The sequence below is a fragment of the Buteo buteo genome, unplaced genomic scaffold (genome assembly GCF_964188355.1).
Source record: "Buteo buteo unplaced genomic scaffold, bButBut1.hap1.1 HAP1_SCAFFOLD_204, whole genome shotgun sequence".
NCBI lineage: Eukaryota > Metazoa > Chordata > Aves > Accipitriformes > Accipitridae > Buteo > Buteo buteo.
The window spans coordinates 1-18,655 of record NW_027439368.1 but is presented as its reverse complement, the minus strand read 5'-3'; the positions used below and the strand labels follow the sequence as shown (position 1 = coordinate 18,655).

Genomic DNA, 18,655 nt, shown 5'->3' with positions numbered 1-18,655 from the left:
AGCTCCAATCTCCCTGCAAACTTTGAGCAGTTTGACCAATCTCGCACAACTTTGCTGCCTAGCTTGCCCTTGAAGTCTTTCTTTTCCTGGGTTGGTTTTGGTTTTTTTTTGCAGGGGGTGGGGAGGGGCAGGGTGTGGTGTCGCTGTTGGAGAAGATAAGATGATGAAGATTGCAGGTGTCGATTAAGGTGAAGCCAGAACAACTTCAAAGCAGCCGTTTTAAATTAAGTCCATATTAAAAGGAATGCACAGTTCACAGAATAATTCCAGTTTTACCATTAAACCAACCAGCATTTCCAAGCCACTGCTGTGTCCTCTTTACCTTGGTGAAATGCATTCCTATTGAATCCTGCAGTTGCTTGAGCCAACTCCCCTATCCCAGCAGGGAGGCTACTGCAGGTCCAGGAAGGTCAGGCAGAACATCACCTTGGTTCCTGCTGTGCAGCTGCTCGCCGTTACCAGTTTCGCAGGGTGCTGGTCAAGGTCCCTGGGCATCCCCTGGCACTTGTCTCCACGCAGCTCTCTGGTCTCCAAGATCTTCCGCCACTTCCAGGATACTTCCTCCAGCCAGGATCTTCACCTTTTCCTTCCTGGGTCCCCTCCTTCTCTTCAAGATCCCTTCTTCTTTCTGGGAACCCTTCTTTTTGCCACCACCTCTTCTTTCTGGAACCCCACGCCCCCAGTGTTCCCAATCTAAGTTGTCTATGGGAGCAGTACAATGCCTGATCAGCCTCCGAATTAAGGCTTCTCTCTCCTAGCTCGTTATTAACTGTAGGATTCGGGACATGCCACTTTTGCTTATTCCAGGTGTTACCCAAATTTACAACCAGCCCACGCTGGCTGCGTGTAGCGAGAAGCAGGCTTCTGCTTGACAGCTCAGAATCCAGTTTCAGACATTCACATGCACAGACCTTGCCACACACGTGCACCCAGTCACGTCTCGCCTGGTAACCTTCACAGTTTGAGCCAGTTTTTTGTCTACGGCCGGGCTTCAGAGGCAGGGCATGGCCACAGAAGCGCATTCCCCCCGTCAGTCTGTGAGGTGAGCAAGGGAGAGTCAATACTTGCCTGGTGAGCCTCATACCCAGACAAGCTGGGTGATCCCTCTCCTGCGACAGCCCTGGGAAAAGCCACAGCAGGGTGCTCCCTTGCCTCTGCCTAGGTCCCTGGGGTTCCCCTGCCTGCCATTGCTCCTTTGTCCTCCTCTGTGTTTGTGGAGATGAACCTTTAACCACACAACCTAACACCTACAACATCGGGAAAAAGAGAGGCTGCAGAGGGTCCAGCGGGGAAGGTCGCCGATGTCAAATGCTCTTTGTGAGAGGCAGCACACCCAGCTCACCTCCTTGCTCCTGAGCTGCTCTATCGGAAGCACTGCGTGCAGGACGCTCTGTTCAACAGGCTGTGTCTGTATCTGACTGCCTTGTCCTCGCTACAGCACCGTGTGCTGGGGGAATGCCACGGAGAGCAAGGAGGACGCTCTTTCCCCAGGAGCAACGGAGGGTGCTCAGCTGAGTGCTGCTGCAGGGGCCACAGTGGGGCAGGCAGGCAGGGAGGGGAAGGCAGGAACGAGGGAGCTGGGAGTCACCGGCCAGTCTGGGAGATGCCCCCCGAGAGGCTCGAGAACCCTGGAAGCACAGGACGAGCTTAGAGGAGGTTCAACGTGAGGCCCTGTGGTTAACCATCCCCTCCAGATCTGGATCTTCTCTGGTTCCCAAGTTACCGTGCAGTTTAACAGCCTGCTGCAGAGATCCTGACTGGGAGATCACTGTACCTCCAGGAGTTGGGGATCCACCTAACAGTTCACCGGAGCGGGTGCAGGTCTGTGCTGCACCGTACGTACGGCGTGGCCTTCAGGCTGTGTCCCTACACATGGCCCTTGGCCGCAGGATAAACGGAGCTGGTTGACTGTGACAGAGGAGCCTCCAGGCAGCTCCTGCTTGGTACCAGCGATTACGCCACCTGCGCGGCCCTGCCGTTATCTAAAGTGCAGCAAGAAGTCCGCGCGTGAACATCCTTTACGCATAGAGTTGTTTTCTTCTAAGAAAAGTTGTATAACACCGTGAATGACCAAAAGGAGGAACTTCTCCACAGGCAGGATCTGTACAGTGTGCCAAGGGAAAATCCATCTGGGGTCTGCCCAATGCTGCATGAACGCAGGGTCCCCAGCATCTGAAGGGACCTAAGATTTACTTGCTACCGAGATGCCTCTTCTTGCTGCCTGTATGCCTTCTTCCTGGCTACGTTGCCTCCCAAGATCTTGCCCACCCCCAGCCTACTGGGGAGGGGGGGAATGTTAGAGAGACAGCCTTGATGCTGTGCCAGCACTGCTCAGCCATGGCCAAAACACTGCTGTGTTATCAACAGCTTTCTAGCTACCAGTACAGAGCACAGCACTACGAGGGCTGCTATGGGGTAAAAGAACTCCAACTCAGCCAGACCCAATACAGAAGGAAAGTGGAGGAACAACAGAGGGGGCAGCCCAGGGACACAGAGCCCCCCCCAGGTCTCATCTGGCCGCTCCTGTGACCATACGGTGTACTCAAAATCAAATACCTGAAGTGCTCCCTTAGATGCAGTGTACAGCCAGGGGACAAGAAGGTGGCAGTTCTGCATTTTGCAGCTCCCAGGCTGATGGCAGAGCCAAAGCAAAAAAACCAAAACCAAAACCAAACCAAGCAAGAGAGGTAAAACTGAAGCGCAGGGAGCAAATGCTTCTCTTTCACCTTAGGCCAACTGCTCGGACGCTCTCTATGCTGCCCTGCCACAGAGGGCATCCCTCTCGTACCAGTAAGAGACAGAAGAGTGAATTAAAGCCAGGACCCCAAACCAGACCAAAAACCCGGTCGTGATGAAGAAGAAAGTGGAGAATGCATCAAATATAACAGAAAATTATTTTGGACATTCCCAGTTTACATTTGGAAAAAAGAGGAAAAAAAAAAAAGCGGAGGAATTAGGTATTAAAAGAAGAGCACTGAATGATAAAGCAGTAGCAGTCCCTCTACCACTACAAACCCACACCCCCACACGCACACGTACGCACACAGACTTAACACCACCAAACTCCCATTGACTGTGACGTTCACCTCAGCTTGCTGGTCTAGAGATACTGAATGCCTGAAGCACACCAAGGATAACTGAAAACATCTGCATGGCTTTAATGGGAATCCTCCAACTGAAACAAAGCGCTTTCTCCCTCTGTCTGCGTTGGCACATCCCCGAGTCACGCTCTCGCTCCTCTCCTTCCAAGTCAAGATTCCTAAACGTGAAAAGCGGGAGTGGGGAAAGGCAAAGGGAAGAGAAAAAGAGGGAGAGCATCATCAGTGGAAGACCTGCCAGCTGCTGCTGATTCAGCCCTGTTTGGGGGACCACCCCAGCAGAGAGGAGCTGGTTTGCATGCCACGGTCCTCACTGCCTGTTCCCAGGGACAGGCTGTTTGCTCAGCCTTGCCGGCCAAAGCGTGGGAAAAGCGTAGGCGTGCACCGTCGCCTGCAGAGGAGCACGGACACGTTCGTGTGCAATCCTTTACCTTTTTCCTCCCTGGATTCAAAGGGTTTCTGTCTTCAAAGTGAGAGCCTTCCATACGGTCGTTTGTGACATTTCATCCAGGATAATAATCTCAGAAGGATCAGTCCTGCAATAAATATTTTACACAGCAATCCGTGATTATGGGAACTGATGCCACCAAGGGCATTAGCATCAGCAAGAGGAACAGCGGAGCCCCGAGAATCAAAGCTGCGCATAAGCATGGGAGGTTTTGCTGGATGAGGAGTTTTGGGAGGCAAGCTGGGGAGCTGCAGAGCAACAGCTCTGTGCAAAGGCTCTTGCTGGGGTTTAGCCCTGGTCCGGGTTCCTAAGCCACTGCTGGTACAGATCACGCCTGCAACTCCTCATGTGTAAGTATGAGGAACTCCAGCTACCGTAAAGGCGCTGATGATGCAAGGTTTGGGGGTCAAACGCGAGTGCTGCAGCCACTCTGCTTGGGGTCAGAGCCCTGCGATCACCTCCTGCAGCCCTGCCCCCGAATTTGATTTTCCCACCAAGCTGCCTGCTGGTTTCTGTGGGATGCCCCACAAAGAGGCAAGTGGAGAAAACTCTGCCAAACCCCTTCAAGCTAATCTTGCCAGGGGTCCTAGCGCTTGGTGGGGCTTTACCTGTCACTGCCTTGCTTTGGGATATCCATGTCACTGGTCTTCCCCACGTTCAGCTGAACTGAACTTGCAGCAGCAGCAGCTTCCATCGCCCTCCTGGACTCCTGAGGTAAAAAAGGGACAAATCACGTTCTCTGTCTTTGGTCAAAGTGGAGATAAGCTGAATGCCCAGCACAAAGTTAGCAGTCTGCCCTCCCCTTCTGCCCCTTGGCAGCTATAGGTATTAGTGCAGCAGGGTAGAAACCGTTCACTCCAAAGGTTTTGGGGCAGGGGGATTGGGTGTTCAAAACACGATTATGAGCAAATCTTGCCAGCAGCAGCAGCAGCACCTTCTAATAATAATCATCGTAATGATAATGACCTTTGTGAAAAACGACTCGTTTTAAAAATTACACCTGTATTCAAGCGTTCAGCTCACTGCTACTTGAGGAAACAAAGGTTACAACGTGGGATCCAGGCTATTGGGATCTATTTCGATTGAGTGCTGATCTTCCCCCAACGTTTCCAGACAAGCTGTAAGAGAAACAGGCAACCTCACAGCCCGACGGAGGTGTCCAGCCCCGAGGACCCAGCAAGCCTTACCTCTTCTTCTTCTCTGGCTTCATTTCTGGCATTGTCCAACTTCTTCTTCCTTTCTGGCATAAGGTCATCCAGAAAGCTGAGCTCGCGCTTTGAGAAGCAGAAATCCATCGCTTTCCGGACAAAGACGAGAGCCAAAACCTTCACGAATAAGAGGGAAGATGCGGTGAGCTCAGAGACGATGCCACCTCTCACTCCAACGCTGCAAACACCCCGCTGCTGAGCGGCGGCAGCTCTTACCATCATGGGAAAGATGATGGCGGCACGGGACACCTTGATGGTCCAGAGCAGGACGAGGCAGGTCAGCTGGATCACCGTGAACAAATGCACCTTTTGCAAGGGCACGTGCCGCAGGTAGATGAAATCCGGCTGGTGTTTCGCTGGCATCCAAAACAGCTTCAAGCGATCAAAGAACTGCAAAATAAAAGGGAAAGGTTGCCGCCTTGGGACTGCGGCAAGTTTCTGGCCCTCTCGAGACGTGGAGGCGGTTTGCAGCATCTCGCTTGCCGTCAGAAATCCTGGATCCCACCGCGTTCCTCCTGGGAGCAGCACCCATTTTCCCTTCGCTCCATCTATCAACCGGCTTGCCCCTGAGAGCTGCCCACCAAACGGCAACTATTCCGTGCCATTCCATTATTAGCATTTCTCGGCCCACTGAATCCCCCAGCGAGGATTTCCACCAGTGGCAGAAACTGCCTTCCCTTTGCACTGAATTCCCCCGCTTTCACGTAACCAAACACTGACCTGCCCTAAACCCTGAAACAGAGAGCGCTGAACTTGCCTGGTCCTCCCAGCCCTATATACCTCCTGTGCCTCCACCAATCTTTTTCTTACACAAAAGAGTTTCATTGCTTGCTCTGCAAGAAGTTTTTCCCATGCCACTGCTTTTTTCCCTGCTGCTACGGAGACAAAATACCAGGGAAACGACATGCCGCACGCTGTAAAAGAGTCCGTACCTGAATTCCTCTGAGCGACGACACACCCATGTAGAGAAAGACGCCATAAAGCACAGGCATTGGTATAAACTGGGGGGGAAAAGAGAAAAAAAAAAAAGAATGCAATCGTTTCTTTCTCCATATTGCATTTTCAGTATTACCACCCTCTTCCACAGGCACTGCCTAAAATTGCTTGAAGCCTTCCAGCTTCCATTCAGGCTTACAGATGGGTCAGGTTTTAACCATTAAAGATTTTGTGCGCACGAGTGAGCTAAGGCTCTGCTTTAGGCTGAACTTTGGAGTTACCTCTCCTCAGAATACTCCTATTTTCCAGAAAGGTTGGAGGAAAATAGGCGATTTCACCCGTGCTACCCTATGCCGCATTCTGTGGCGGTAGAAAAACACTTCTGCCTAATCTTGGGGCAACAGGCAAAGGCCACAGGCCTCCTTTTAGCCTAGAGACGAGATTACTTTGTGGGAGGAACGTGCAAGGAAGCCCACGGGGATGACCTCAGTGTGTTTAGCTCCTGGGAACAGCTGCTCCGGGGCATTTGGGGAGCAAATTGCAGCCCGTAAAGGGCTGCCTGTTTGAAAGAGAGCAGACGTGCTGGTCTGAATATGCTCAGCTGTAACCCATAAACATGGGCGGGCCTGAAAGACACCCGAAAATTCAAGCAGTTGCGTTGCTCGCTTGCCTCGAGCACACCAAACGGGGGCCCGAAGGGCTGCAAAGCCTAACCGAGGCTGGTTCCCACCGTGGGTCAAGCCCCAAGGGTTGGGATCACCCCCTCCTCCTCCGCTCCACAACTAACTACTCAGGCCTGCAGAGAGGGGACTGTTTTTCTGTAACCTCCAACAAGCTCGCGGTTGTCGGGTGGTTTGCATTTTCCTCTCACCTTTAACACGGAAGTGAAGAAGACGGAGCAGCCCATGAGCCCAAAGATCAGCAAGCCAGTGACTCTCTGCTCTCGTATCCCCAGAAACTTGGGTTGTTCTCCTGGAGCTGAGCAGTCAGACTCTACTTTGAGGCTATTCACGTGGGTGATGGACAGGACGGTCGCAGCCACAAACCAGGGCAGCCCCATCACCGAGCACACCCCCAGCATCACGGCCACCACGAAAAGGTCCAGGTGGTACCCGCATCCTTTCTGCAGGCAGGAAAACAAGAAACAGAGCATCCCATAGCACAAGAGCAAGGATAACGTCGCAAGTCAGACTCAAACCCTGCTCGAGCACAGGTCAACTTCTTCAGAATTTAAAACAAGAAATGGAAGCAAGTAAGGGTGTACGCAGGCTTTGCACAAGCACCTGGCATGAAAATCTGGCAGGAGTTCAGACACAAGGGATATGGGGAGCTTGTGCGATACATACTTCTCCAAAAAAAACCCACCCACAACCCAAAACCACCAAACCGTTTTTTTCACTCACAAAGAAAATTCTACCACTTGCGAGGAATGTGTGACTCTGAGTTATCCCTGGCAGCGCATCAAAACAATGCATTCCCCGCACCTGCTGCCGCTGCCGTTTCAAAACAAAAACGCGCTTCCATATTGCTCCAAGATTAATTTGCTCCTCCAAAAGGTTGCTCATCTGAACTGCCCTGTCACTTGCTCCCTGCATCATCGTTAATCCAGGAGAGCATCCTGCCACGCAGCCTGACCTTGTCCCAAACCAATGCCTTCAGAAAGCATCGGCAATAAGAGCTTCTCCCCAGACCTGCAGCCCAGAAGGGGCTGGGGCCGGGGTCATCTCTCGCAGGCCCTTACCTTCAGCTTGTGCTCCTTCCTGTTCACAATAACGGCACTGATCTGCTGGTCCATGAATATCAAGATGGTGCAGAGCAGAGCTGGGACGAGCGCAGCCAACACCGTCCACCAAGGGTTGGGTCCTATGGGGTTGATGAACCACCCGCGGTCGTCTCTGGTAGGCTGCAACAAAGCCCACACATCAGCATCGTCTCCCAGCCCAGGCACTCCACTGGCTTTCCTTTTCCCCTCCCTCCCTGTGTCAGAGCACCTCCCAGCCCTGGCTTCATGTCCCCCTCTCCCGTGGGCTTCAGCAGTGCCAGTCTCCTCTTTGCAAGCACCTCTAGGTACTTCTCCTGTAGGTATCTAGTTTTGGGGCCATCTTCTCGTTGCCAGGAGGAAGCAAGGCACTTGGAGGTGGAAGAGGAGATGGTCACACCACCAGCATCTCCTCCAGACTCAGCCCTGCCCTGCCCCGGCATCACCTTGTGGCACCCCCACGTGCCAAAACACCCCATTACCTTGAACGTGTGGGGGACCTGGAGCTTTGGCGATGGGATCCCAACCACAAAGTCAAGGAGCACCATGATGGCGATGGTGAGGAAAACAGCAAAGTCGCTCACCGTGGACCGTACCTGGGGCGAGAAACCAGAGGTGAAAGGGGCATGGCAAACAGGGCCGTAACGTGAGATGCAAGAGTTGCGGACATCCACAACATTCAGGCTGGTTAACCAAATCCCACCACCCCTCTGAGCACATGCAGCCTGATCCCTTGCTTAGATACTGTTGCTGTGTTTGTCCCCGTGAGATCTGGTGTCAGATAATAAAAAAAGCTTAATTAGGCGGACAAGGGTTGGTTTAAGTCAAAACCTAAAAATAATAATAATAATATTAAAAATAAGAAAAGAGATGTCTGCCACTACAGCTACACTCACAGCTACAACGGCAACAAGGCACTGAGGCATCCTTTAGTCCTCAAAAGGAACCTCCTCATTCGAATCTACTTTCCGCTCGAGCACATAATGCGCAGAAGGTAGGGAAAAAAAACCACAACCCCAACCCCCAAAACTTTGGGAAACCTGACTTCCTACTACCTGAGGAGGGGGAAAAAAAAAAAAATTAAAAAAAATCAAACCCCAAAAATCTTCAATCTGGGGCAGATCGCGAGGCAGGTGGGAAATGCTACGATGATTTTGCACTCACGGAAATGAGTGCGGGACATCCAAGCTCTTGGAGAGCTTGGCCTGCAAGGCCAACGTTTCCCAGCTTGACCATGGCGGGGCTAATACTGCTTAGTGCTCCAGGAAAGCCATTTTGGGAAACGAGTGTGGAGATGGACGCTGGCCACCATCTTCTACTTACTCTGGTTGGAAAGTAGCGGCTGGTTTTAAACTTCTTCAAGAAGCTTGACAGGGCAAAGGTGGCGAAGAAGAGGATGCAGCACCAGAGGAACACATCAGGCGTGTAGGGGCCGTCGCGTCCACAGGCAGGTCCTTGAAACTCCCCACGCAAATGCCGACATTCCTGGAGAAACAGAGCGTCAGGACACAAAGGCAGTGCACGTGCGGCAGGGAAACCTCGCGTAGCTAGGGGGTTTTGAGGATCTTGGTCCAAGATCCACGACCCTCTAACTGCTCCTGCCAATGGAGATTTATATGTAATGAGCAGCAGCAGCTGAACAAGTGACACATCGAACTATAGAGCGGAGAAACGAGATGTGAGGGGACACCATACCACGCACCCTCGGCACATCCTCTGCCTGCCATTCGAGCAATCGTGGCTAAAGAAGACACCAGAGGGGAAGGAAACACTGGAAACTCTTGGGGAGAGAGAGAGAGGGAAGAGGGAAGGAGGGCTAAAGACAACCATGGTAGGAAAGGAGGAGAAGAGACAAATCGTCCCTTCCCAGGGGAGGGCTCGCAGAACCTGGCCAAGAGGGGATGAAGGCCACCATAAGAGCCTGCCGCCCTAGGCCCGGGCTCTGCTTCCAGCAACAACAGCCTGAGAGGCTGCTCAGACATGCAAATTTATGCATGTACCTACAGACAGCACTGAACGAGAAAGCAAGGCCCAGAGTTACTAGGAACCCATTAAGGAGGCCAATTACTACCTTTCAAGCATGAACTTAAGTCCTACCTACAACTTCTACAATAATCAAACCACCCACTACTTAACCTTCCTCCCAGTCAGAAATACTGTCCGGCAACAGGCTTGAGGGGGACACTTGCTACCTACCCACAACGTTGGGGACCAGGTAGACTGGGACAAGGTGGACTCTCCTCCCGAGGACCAAGCGGTTTTAACAAACCACACGCTAGATTTAAGCAAGGACTTTTCCGAGCAGCACTAGCACAGTTTGAAGCCCATCATTCCCTGAAGGGCTCTGACTTTTGCACCATGCAAATGCCCCTGGACCCCGTGGCCGCGGCGCGAGGAAGCAGTGGCTCGGGGCACTTACGGTCACCGTGAGGTTTTCCCAGGCGATGCCAGACACGTTGATCCCGTTGCTCGCCCAGAAACGCAGCGTTTCGTTGCTGGGATGGGTCGGTGCCTCACACTTACAGCTGGGAGGAGAGAAGCCAAGACAGGGGTAAGGGAAAGGCGATGGAGGTGCAGCCCGCAGCTCCTGCCAAGGGGCAGCAGCTTTCTCAGGGGGAAAAAAACCCACTAGTAGCTGGTGAGGAAGTCCAGCTTGCTGTGCATGTGCACAGGGTAGGTGTCTCGCAGGTGACTCAGCTTCTCCAGAGCCTCGTAGATGAAGATGATGCAGATGAGGGAGGCAAAGGCTTCTTCCGTGAAGCGGGTGACGTAGCACACCAAACAGCTGGCATCGGTGGCCACCAGCACTATGCACAAGAAGGCGGTCCACAGCCCAATGCACGCCCGCAGAGACAGATAGGAGAGCGTGTACTCCCTGGGAAAGCAAAATGAAACAAAGGCTGCAAAGGCCAGCAAGAGGCCCTGAGACATGCCTGCCTTCGGGGAAAACAGGGAGCAATTCTGGAGCGTGTCAAGGCTGCGGATGGGAAATGCAGTTTCCATGTACTACTACAGAGAGCCTCGGGGCTGTGGTGCAGGGTGTAGACCCACAGGAGGAGAGGCCAATTATTTAGTTACCACTGTTGAACAAGGATCTTGTGTTAACACCTTGGAGGCTGCTTGAGGTCAGGTCCCTCTTGGGCCAGGTGGTGTTCTCCCACATCACCCTGATGCCCTGACACTGAAACCAGCTGGGTTTGCACCCAGTCACCTGCTGCCAGCAAGCTGGGGCTTAATGATAAACCTTATGGCAATAAGGGTGGTTTATCTCCCATCAAAGCCATAGCAACAAAAGGACTGTCACTAAAATCTAGCAACTACCCCTAAGAAACAGAAAAGCAAAGCAAAGCATCTTTTCTCCATCACTGCCCCCTTCTGAAGGCTCTCGCAGCACCCAGCTGCGGCAGCCAGCCTTACTTGCAGAATTTGTAGAGGATCTTCTCAAACACGAGGACGGGTCCGGTGCTGCCGAGGATGGTGAGAGGTTGGCCGGCAAAGAGGCAATACACCACGCCGGCCATGGACGCGCCCAGCAGCGACTCCATGGCACTCTGTCCGGGGAAGAGAGGCAGCCGTGAGTAAATAAATCGTTAGGGAGAAACAAAAACCAAAGCCGATTCACTGCAGCGAGGACTTTGGCCTGACTTTTATCCTCCCCCATGCTCCCCAACAGAGAGACGTGCTCACTATCTGGCCATTGGTCGCCTCCCCCAGCAGTCCCCCAAAGGTGATGACAGGGGACATGCAGGCACAGTAGAGGAAGAGGAAGGACGCCAGGCACTGCAGGCTCAGACCATCCCGGAAGTCGCTCCAGAACCACGGGGCTTTCCGCTTCACGTCCAGGGTCAAACCTCCAAAGAGCCTGCAGGAAGGAAAAAGAAGAGAGTCTGTTCTCTTGGAGGAACACGGTGACTTTGCTTTGCTGCAGAAGGGCAATCAGAAGCACGGAGTCACTTTCGTGGCTAAAAAGAAGCACTCTCCTTCCTCCCAAATCAAGGAAACCTGCGTGCAATGGTGATGGCTGGGGCTGAGCCCAGCTGCCCAGATCTCCCCCCTGCCCAGCCCAGGGGACCAAGCTGGCAATGCGGAGCCCCTTCGTTGAACCAGCTAACCCCAAAGACCTGCTAGAAGGGAGGGTGCATGCTCAGATTTGAGAAGCAAACAGAAAAAAAACCCAAACTATTAAAGCTCCCACCTTCCCGTCCGCTGCAGTTCAGGGCCACTGTGTTTCTCCAGCGTGCTGTGAGAAGCACTGTCGTCAAGAGCTCCTGGCATCTTCCTTTTTTCCTGTTAAAATGGAAGTAAGATAAAGCTATGGACTTGTAACCGCTGGCTTGTTTTGCTTCTGGTCTGGCTCTGTGACTGTGTCAGAGTGGGACCTTGTGAATTTGGGCCCCTGAACAGCATCCCCAGCCGTCCTGCCCATCCCCCTCGCGCCTCCCACCTGCGAAGGGACGTTTTTCGGGGGCTCGATTCGGATCGATGGATCCCACTCTCCTGGCGGCAAGACCGTGACCTGATCCAGAAACTCGTCGATGCCAGCCACGAGGTCAGCCCCGTTCTTGGCTTTATAGGCAACGTCACGGAAAACCTGCCAAGAGAAGACAACCTGGTGAGAGGACAACCCAGCTCGGAGGTCCTAACCAGTGCAATAAGCTCTTGGCTAAACGCAAGGCTTTTTCCCCAAAATTTCCTGCTGGAAAGGGCAGGAAATACTCCCCCAAAAGGAAAAATCTGTGCGTCAGGGCATTTGTAATCATCTCCCCCACGAGGCCCCCGTCCCCCATGGCACACCATACCCTTCTGCTTAAAGAGCAAGAGAAGTTTGACTGGCCCTGGCAATGCCACCACTGGGGACAGCGTGCTGGGGACCCCGGCAAGAAGGATGAGATGCAGGATGCACCCCGGGTGGGATTTCAGCCTCCAGGATGTGGGGTGATGCAAATCTGCGTGTTCGCTTCGGGGTGAGAAAGAGGGCTGGGCTATTTGGAGAGCTGCGGGCAGCTGGGACAGCAAATCCTCTTCCTCACTACTTCAGAGACAGGGAGAGCTGAAGAAAGGCAAAAATGACCCGGAGCTATCTCATCTTGTCGCACCTCATCTGTCATGATAGTGGCCATGGACCTGCCGATCTCATGGTACTGATGGGCTTTTCCTTCTGGTCCAAGCAAAACAAACAGGAACCTGGGCAAGAAAAACAAAATGAGAGAGAGAAGAAGGTGTCCTTGCTCCAAGAGCACCCAAGGAAAGCCCTGGCAGCTCCCAGCCCGGAGCGTGGCTCAAGACGGGACACGTAGGCTCAGCGACGCCACGATGAATTTGAAATTCTTCAAAACCGACGGCAAATTTCATTTGGGGGCCAACTTTCATTACAATTGGCCGATGGGTTTAAAAGCTACAGCAGGGAATGGAGAAACGAAGGCGAGGAGATGTGGGTGGGGGAAACGTGCTTGCTCCCCCTCCCACTCGCCTTGTTCCCTTGGGACACCAAACTGATGCCTGCAACTCGATCTTTGGTTGGGTGTCTTTTTTACGGAAAAAATTTGCGCTTCTCATTCGCACCTTGTTGGGATGGGAACTTCCGTCATGCCCGAGAGGCGGACAGCCGGGCTCAGGCGGACAAATGCCACGACGGGCTGGTGAAGGAAATCCAGCTCTCCTACGAGCACGTTGGATGCTTCAGCCCCGGTGGGAATTTTCTTCATGAAGTGCAGCTCCGCCTGGGCACGACAAGCGATTTTCAGGCAATTACCCCAAAAGCAAAGCCCACAGCGCTCTGCAGCACACTCTCCAGCCAAGTTTGCAAGAGCAAATCTGGCCCTAAAGGCGTGAGAAAGCTACGAGTGTCTCACCTTGCTTAAATCCGTTGCTCTGCTCTCAGGGTTCACCCCATCTTTAGCTTCTGCAGCGGTGGGAGAAGGACAAGAGGTGATTGTTTGGGCTGGTAGGAAAAAGAAAGACACTCAGAAAGATGGACGAGGAGCAACTGGGACGCTTCTCCTTTGCCCGGACAAGTCTAATGGGGCCACAGCCCTGCAGAAAGCCTCACCTGGCTTGTAGAGGAGGTGCAGGTCTGACTGCCTCTTGCTCACATCAGCAAACGAGCAGACAGCGGGCAGAAGGTTGGTTGTCTTCTCGTTCTGATGGTGGTGCTTCCTCAAAAGGACTTCTCGAACTTGCGCCCGCACGTGCTCGTCAAACTCCGTGGACTGTTCTTGCTGGGCCAGGATCGTATCTGAGGATGGCAAAGGGAAACAAAGCCATCAGAGCAGAAACCCCAACAAGTCCCGACCCCCAAAGCCCCCAGGGAAGGCTGTGCCACACAGGCTGCACCCTAATGCCGGCTCAGCCTTGCATAGCAAGGCCTTTTAATAATGTTCAGCCTTTGCAGCCAAAACGAGAATTTTCTTCTGCTAAGAAACATGGCATCCAAGTGCTTATTCATCATTCCGCTAAGATAAATATTTCCCATTCTAAATGACACAATTTTCTTGCCCGACCTGGCCTTTCTGACTCTACACGTTCACCCAAATTATAAGCGATCTATAGCACAGATGTTCCCAGAGCTTCCCGTGCTGATCGAGTGCAATTTGCCGAGCCCAGGGAGAAACGTGCTAAGAACGGCTCCGACTTCTCCAGCCCTTGAAAGGGCTGAATGGAGACCTGCCGCCAGTCAAAGATAACTTCTCCAAAGCGGCTTTTGCAATTAACTTCAAGTATCTTCCCCACAGAAATACACTGCTTGGTCATCGCCAGATAAACTCTGCCTTAAAACTCTTACATGCTGGATCTTAAGGCAAAAGCAAAAAAAAGAATGCGAGGAAACAGCTTGTAAGAAATAGTTCCTTTAAGGAGGTTCAGCTCTTACGCAGACTCTGTATTTCTAAGAGCAGCCTGCTAAGCCCTGACACACGCTCCTTTTTGGCTGCAGAATATTCTCTAGTGGCTTCTCCAACCCCACAAACTGCTTTCAAAAGGACCCCGCATTGGAATAAAAAAACGGTGCGACTGTTGCATGCCCAGTCTACATCCAAAAACAGCTCATGAGAAAAACACAGTGGCACTTCTGGAAAAGGACGTGCCATTGGGGCAGGGTTTGATTTGGGAGTGAAGAGCACCGTGGCGAGCTGAGCTCGGCCGTTCCCGGAGGGATGCAGCGCCCATGGTACCTGCAATCTCTTCGATGCTGTTGGCACAAATGTCCAGCAGCACCGACCCGTTGCTGATGCAGCTCCTCAGCTCGGAGAGGCTGTGCAAGGACAGCGTGCCAACGTAGGGCTTGCTCCAGCGCTCGCCACCATCTTCCACGTCCTCCTCAAACTTCAGCCACCTGCGGACATCGGGTGCGATCAGCCCCATTGCAAGAAAACAGCCCCAGCTCTGCAACCCCTTTGACAGAGCCACGGGGTGGCAAGAGGAGAAGGCTCCTCGTGCCGCCACCTGCAGCTGCAAAAGCTTCGCATCCTGGAGAGGAGAAAGCAGAGCCCACGGGCGCTGCCGGTGCAGGGACTCCTCTCCCACCGCAGCCAAGCAGCAGGGATTTACCTTGCCGTTTCCTTCCACTCGCCATCTCGGCCCTCTTTTACACAGATCTCATCCAGCTCGGAGAACAAGTGGTGAGAGAGGTGCTGCTCGTCCTCCTTGCTCCTGAGAATGAACTGCACCCGCTGGGACGGGGAGCCTGGGGGCAGAAGGCAAAGACCCATCCCGTTACTGCGCCTGAACACAGCTCGTCACGCTCACGTGCAAAGTGGCCATCAGCACCAGTGCAGCCATAAACACTGGGCTGGCCCCTCTCCTCTGCATCTGTCTGGGCTTGCACAGAGCCGTGGAGAAGGAGAAGCATCTAGTCCACCTCTGCATGATGATGGGCTGCTTTCCTTCCCCACATTGCCATTTTTAAAGCCAGGATCCCTCTAAGGAAGACGAGCCTAAACCCATTATGCATTTAACTGCATTAAAAAAAACACAAACAAAAAAAAACAACAAAAAAAAAGAAAACTTGGGAAAAAGAGGGTGTTGCTCAATACGGCCACTTTCCCTCGGAAGAACAGCAACTCACTCAAACTAGCCACGGGGACCTGCTTGCAGAAGGCCCCAGCGCCCACGTTGCCCCCAGGAGTTTAGCAAATGCCGCGGTGGGACTTACAGTGGTAGCCCTGCTCCATCGGGGCAGAGTCCTTCTCCCGTTCCCCTTCCCGATGCTTCTGGCTGTGGCGTCGGTGATGCCGGTGGCTCTGCCTAACCAGTGGCATCCGCGCGCCCACGTACAGGGTCCGGTGGCCTGCGAAAAAGCAGCGGTTTTTGCAGCACTCTCGGCATTGCGGCAATGGTTGAGGTGGCCGGTGCCTTGCTAAGCCACGGTTATATATCCCAGGAGCAACGCCAGCTTCCCTGAATGTTATTTTCACTGGACCTCCTTTTTTCCAAGCCTATTTTACTCGAGCTTTGCAACAACACAGCAACAACAAGTGTTGGCTCTGGGTCATCTAAAAGTGCCCCCAAAGTATTGGACCTCTTCTCAAATTCCAGCTTCGGCTGGACAACACTCAGACTTGCTCATTAAGCAGCAACACAAGCTAATTATTTTCAAAATCTCTGTATGGCACGAGGCGACAAGAGACGATCAAATCAGTCCCATCGTAATGAACTCCAGAACAAAAAAAGAAAATCACAGCCCCGCGTCTGCAGCCCTGAAATGATTCTCCTGACCTCTCCAAGCCAGGAGCAGCCTCTGCGAGAAAAAAAGCCGTGAATTATCGAGCCCTGTGGCTACAACTCACACCGTGGCCTCCCGGGGGGCTTTTTCCCTCCGTTTAAAAAGCCGTAATAGTAAAAAACGTGACAATAACTGTGCTGCTTCATTGAGAAGCGCGGCACGTTTTGCTGCACATGATGTGACACCCGACAAGGCACACAGGAGAGACTTTGTGCAATGGGAAAACGCGCTGGGCTGGTGGCTCCTCTACCAGGATCTCAGCAGAGACTCACCTTCCAACTCCTCCTCCTCATAGCGAACACTGACAGTGTTGCTCCTTCTTCCCCGGTCAATCACTGCCTCCTCGTCATGTCTCTGTTTAGCAACGACAAGAAGGGAAAAGTTGGGGCTGGGGGTGGAGAGCTCCCTTACGTCCTCCCAGCCATCACCCACCCCTGCGTCCACGCGAGTCCACGAGCCATCACGCCTCTACGTGCCGCCTCCTCCTCCTTCAGGCACAGCCCTAAAACCACGGACTTGTAGGAGGTTTTCCTTCCCATACGCAAATAAAACAGCCCATAACATCACCTCTACTGTATACCACGAGAGTCTGGACGTCTTTAATACAGCAGGAGAGGGATGAGTGTTTCAGACCAAAAAAACCCACCTCCTGCTTTGTTCTTGAGGTTCCTGTCTAAAAAAGTGATTTCCAAACTGGAAAAAAACCAACCCCAACCCACAAAACTGCACTTTTGAGCCCCGGCCGTGCTACCTGTAACTCTTCCAGAAGTGTCATTTTGTAACCCCCGTTTGGGTTCATCCTCACGTCAGTCACTGGGTTTCGGGGACAACTGAACCTCCAGGTCAGTCAGGGGGCCCGATTCCCCAGGGACTGATGGAGTAGCCCTCACGGGAGGAGCTAAGTGGCACCCAGTGTGCACCAACTCCAGAGACACAATAGGGACCATTGTGAAATCACAAGCTATGATGCGGATCCAGGCAGCTACTTAAAGCCATGCACCCCTAGGGCCTTCCCGCTTGGAAAACTTAGTGCCTGGGGAGAAGCCAGCTCTGCTTTGAGCAAAAACTCTCCAGAACAGAGAAACTTCCTGCATGAGAGGTGTCAGGCTCAAAAGTGTGCAGAAGGAAAACCCTTCACAGGCTCGTTCACCCTCCTGAGAAGCAAAGCCCACTAGCAGCATCATGTTTTCTCTCTTTTTCTTTCTAACAGTAGAGCTGAAGCTCTAGCATCCTGAGGATAACAGGAGGCACAAATACGGTAGGGAAAAAGAATATCTTATTGGATCAATGGGTAGATTCAGAAAAAAACCCTGCTACACAGTAGTTTATCCTGGCTGCTAGCTAGAACCGAGAAGACTGTTTTTTCCACCTGGGTCAACAGTTCCGGTGAAACATACTACCCGCCTAGGACAGCTGCATCTGAGGAACAAGAATTAGTTATCTGCAATACAAGGAATAACAATGAGTCATTTAGTGCCATGATATTCATCAGGCTGCACAGAGAAACAAGAGACAAATGCATTTGAATAACCATGTCTTGTGTTACGTTTTAACCACTTAACATTCCGTGAGAAATACCCCAAGAGCTCAAGAAGAAAGAGCAGCAAGGCAGGAGACAGGTGAAAGCCTAGAGCGCCAGCTAGACGGAATGAAAGACCCTTCCAGCAACAACAGCCTGAGAGGCTGCTCAGACATGCAAATTTATGCATGTACCTACAGACAGCACTGAATGAGAAAGCAAGGCCTGGGGGGATCATTTCCCCTCTGCTCAGGGCTGCTGGGGCCAGTCTGTGTGCTCTGTCCAGACTGGGCTCCCCAGGACAAGACTGGGACTCACTGGGGCGAGCCCAGCAAAGGGCCACAAAGGTGACGAAGGGACTGGAGCACTTTTCATATGCGGAGAGGCTGGGAGAGCTGGGACCCTTCAGCCTGGAGAAGGCTCAGGGAGCTCTTATCCATGTACATCTGATGGGAGGGAATGAAGAAGAGGGAACCGGGCTCTTCTCAGCAGCGCCTTCTGGCAGGACAAGAGGCAAAGGGCACAAACTGCAAAACATGAAATTAAAGCTGAACACAAGAAAAACTTTCTGACTGCAACTGTGGTCGAGCACTGCAACCGGTTGCCCACAGAAGTTGTGGTGTCTCCACCCTTGGAGTCCACTCAAAACCTGAGGGGACACGTCCTGGGCAACCTGCTCTGGGTGACCCTGCTTGAGCAGGAGGGCTTGGACTCAATGATATCAAAGGTCCCGAAAACCTCAACGGTTCTGTGAAAGCCACAGACAGAGATCTCTGCCTCAAGCCGAGAGGCAGCAGTCATCAGCCGACTCAGAGGAGCAGGCTGGGAGGCAGCTAGGAAACTCTTCCCAGTTCCTCCCTTGTCATCCCTGCCTCAGGTGTGCAAGCCAGTGCACCGCTTTGTTGAGCCGCCCAGTTCTCATCCCGCTGTGATTCTGCAGGTAACGTTAACACAAAGGAGTGAGAGGG

At 52.7% G+C, this 18,655-nt stretch overlaps 1 protein-coding gene across 1 annotated transcript; it reads right to left on the bottom strand.

Moving 5' to 3' along the window:
• Positions 1 to 4,265: 4,265 nt before the first annotated feature.
• LOC142028236 (electroneutral sodium bicarbonate exchanger 1-like) lies at positions 4,266 to 15,733 on the bottom strand (the record flags this gene model as incomplete). The annotated part of the gene is made up of 19 exons (XM_075022207.1): positions 4,266 to 4,871; positions 4,971 to 5,144; positions 5,687 to 5,755; positions 6,562 to 6,813; positions 7,432 to 7,776; positions 7,932 to 8,045; positions 9,869 to 10,036; positions 10,120 to 10,324; positions 10,867 to 11,000; positions 11,137 to 11,311; positions 11,645 to 11,658; positions 11,777 to 12,040; positions 12,546 to 12,633; positions 13,012 to 13,169; positions 13,302 to 13,390; positions 13,499 to 13,684; positions 14,619 to 14,779; positions 14,995 to 15,130; positions 15,599 to 15,733. Coding segments are annotated over 19 exons (3,053 nt in total), but the record flags the coding sequence as incomplete, so codon positions are not given.
• Positions 15,734 to 18,655: the final 2,922 nt, after the last annotated feature.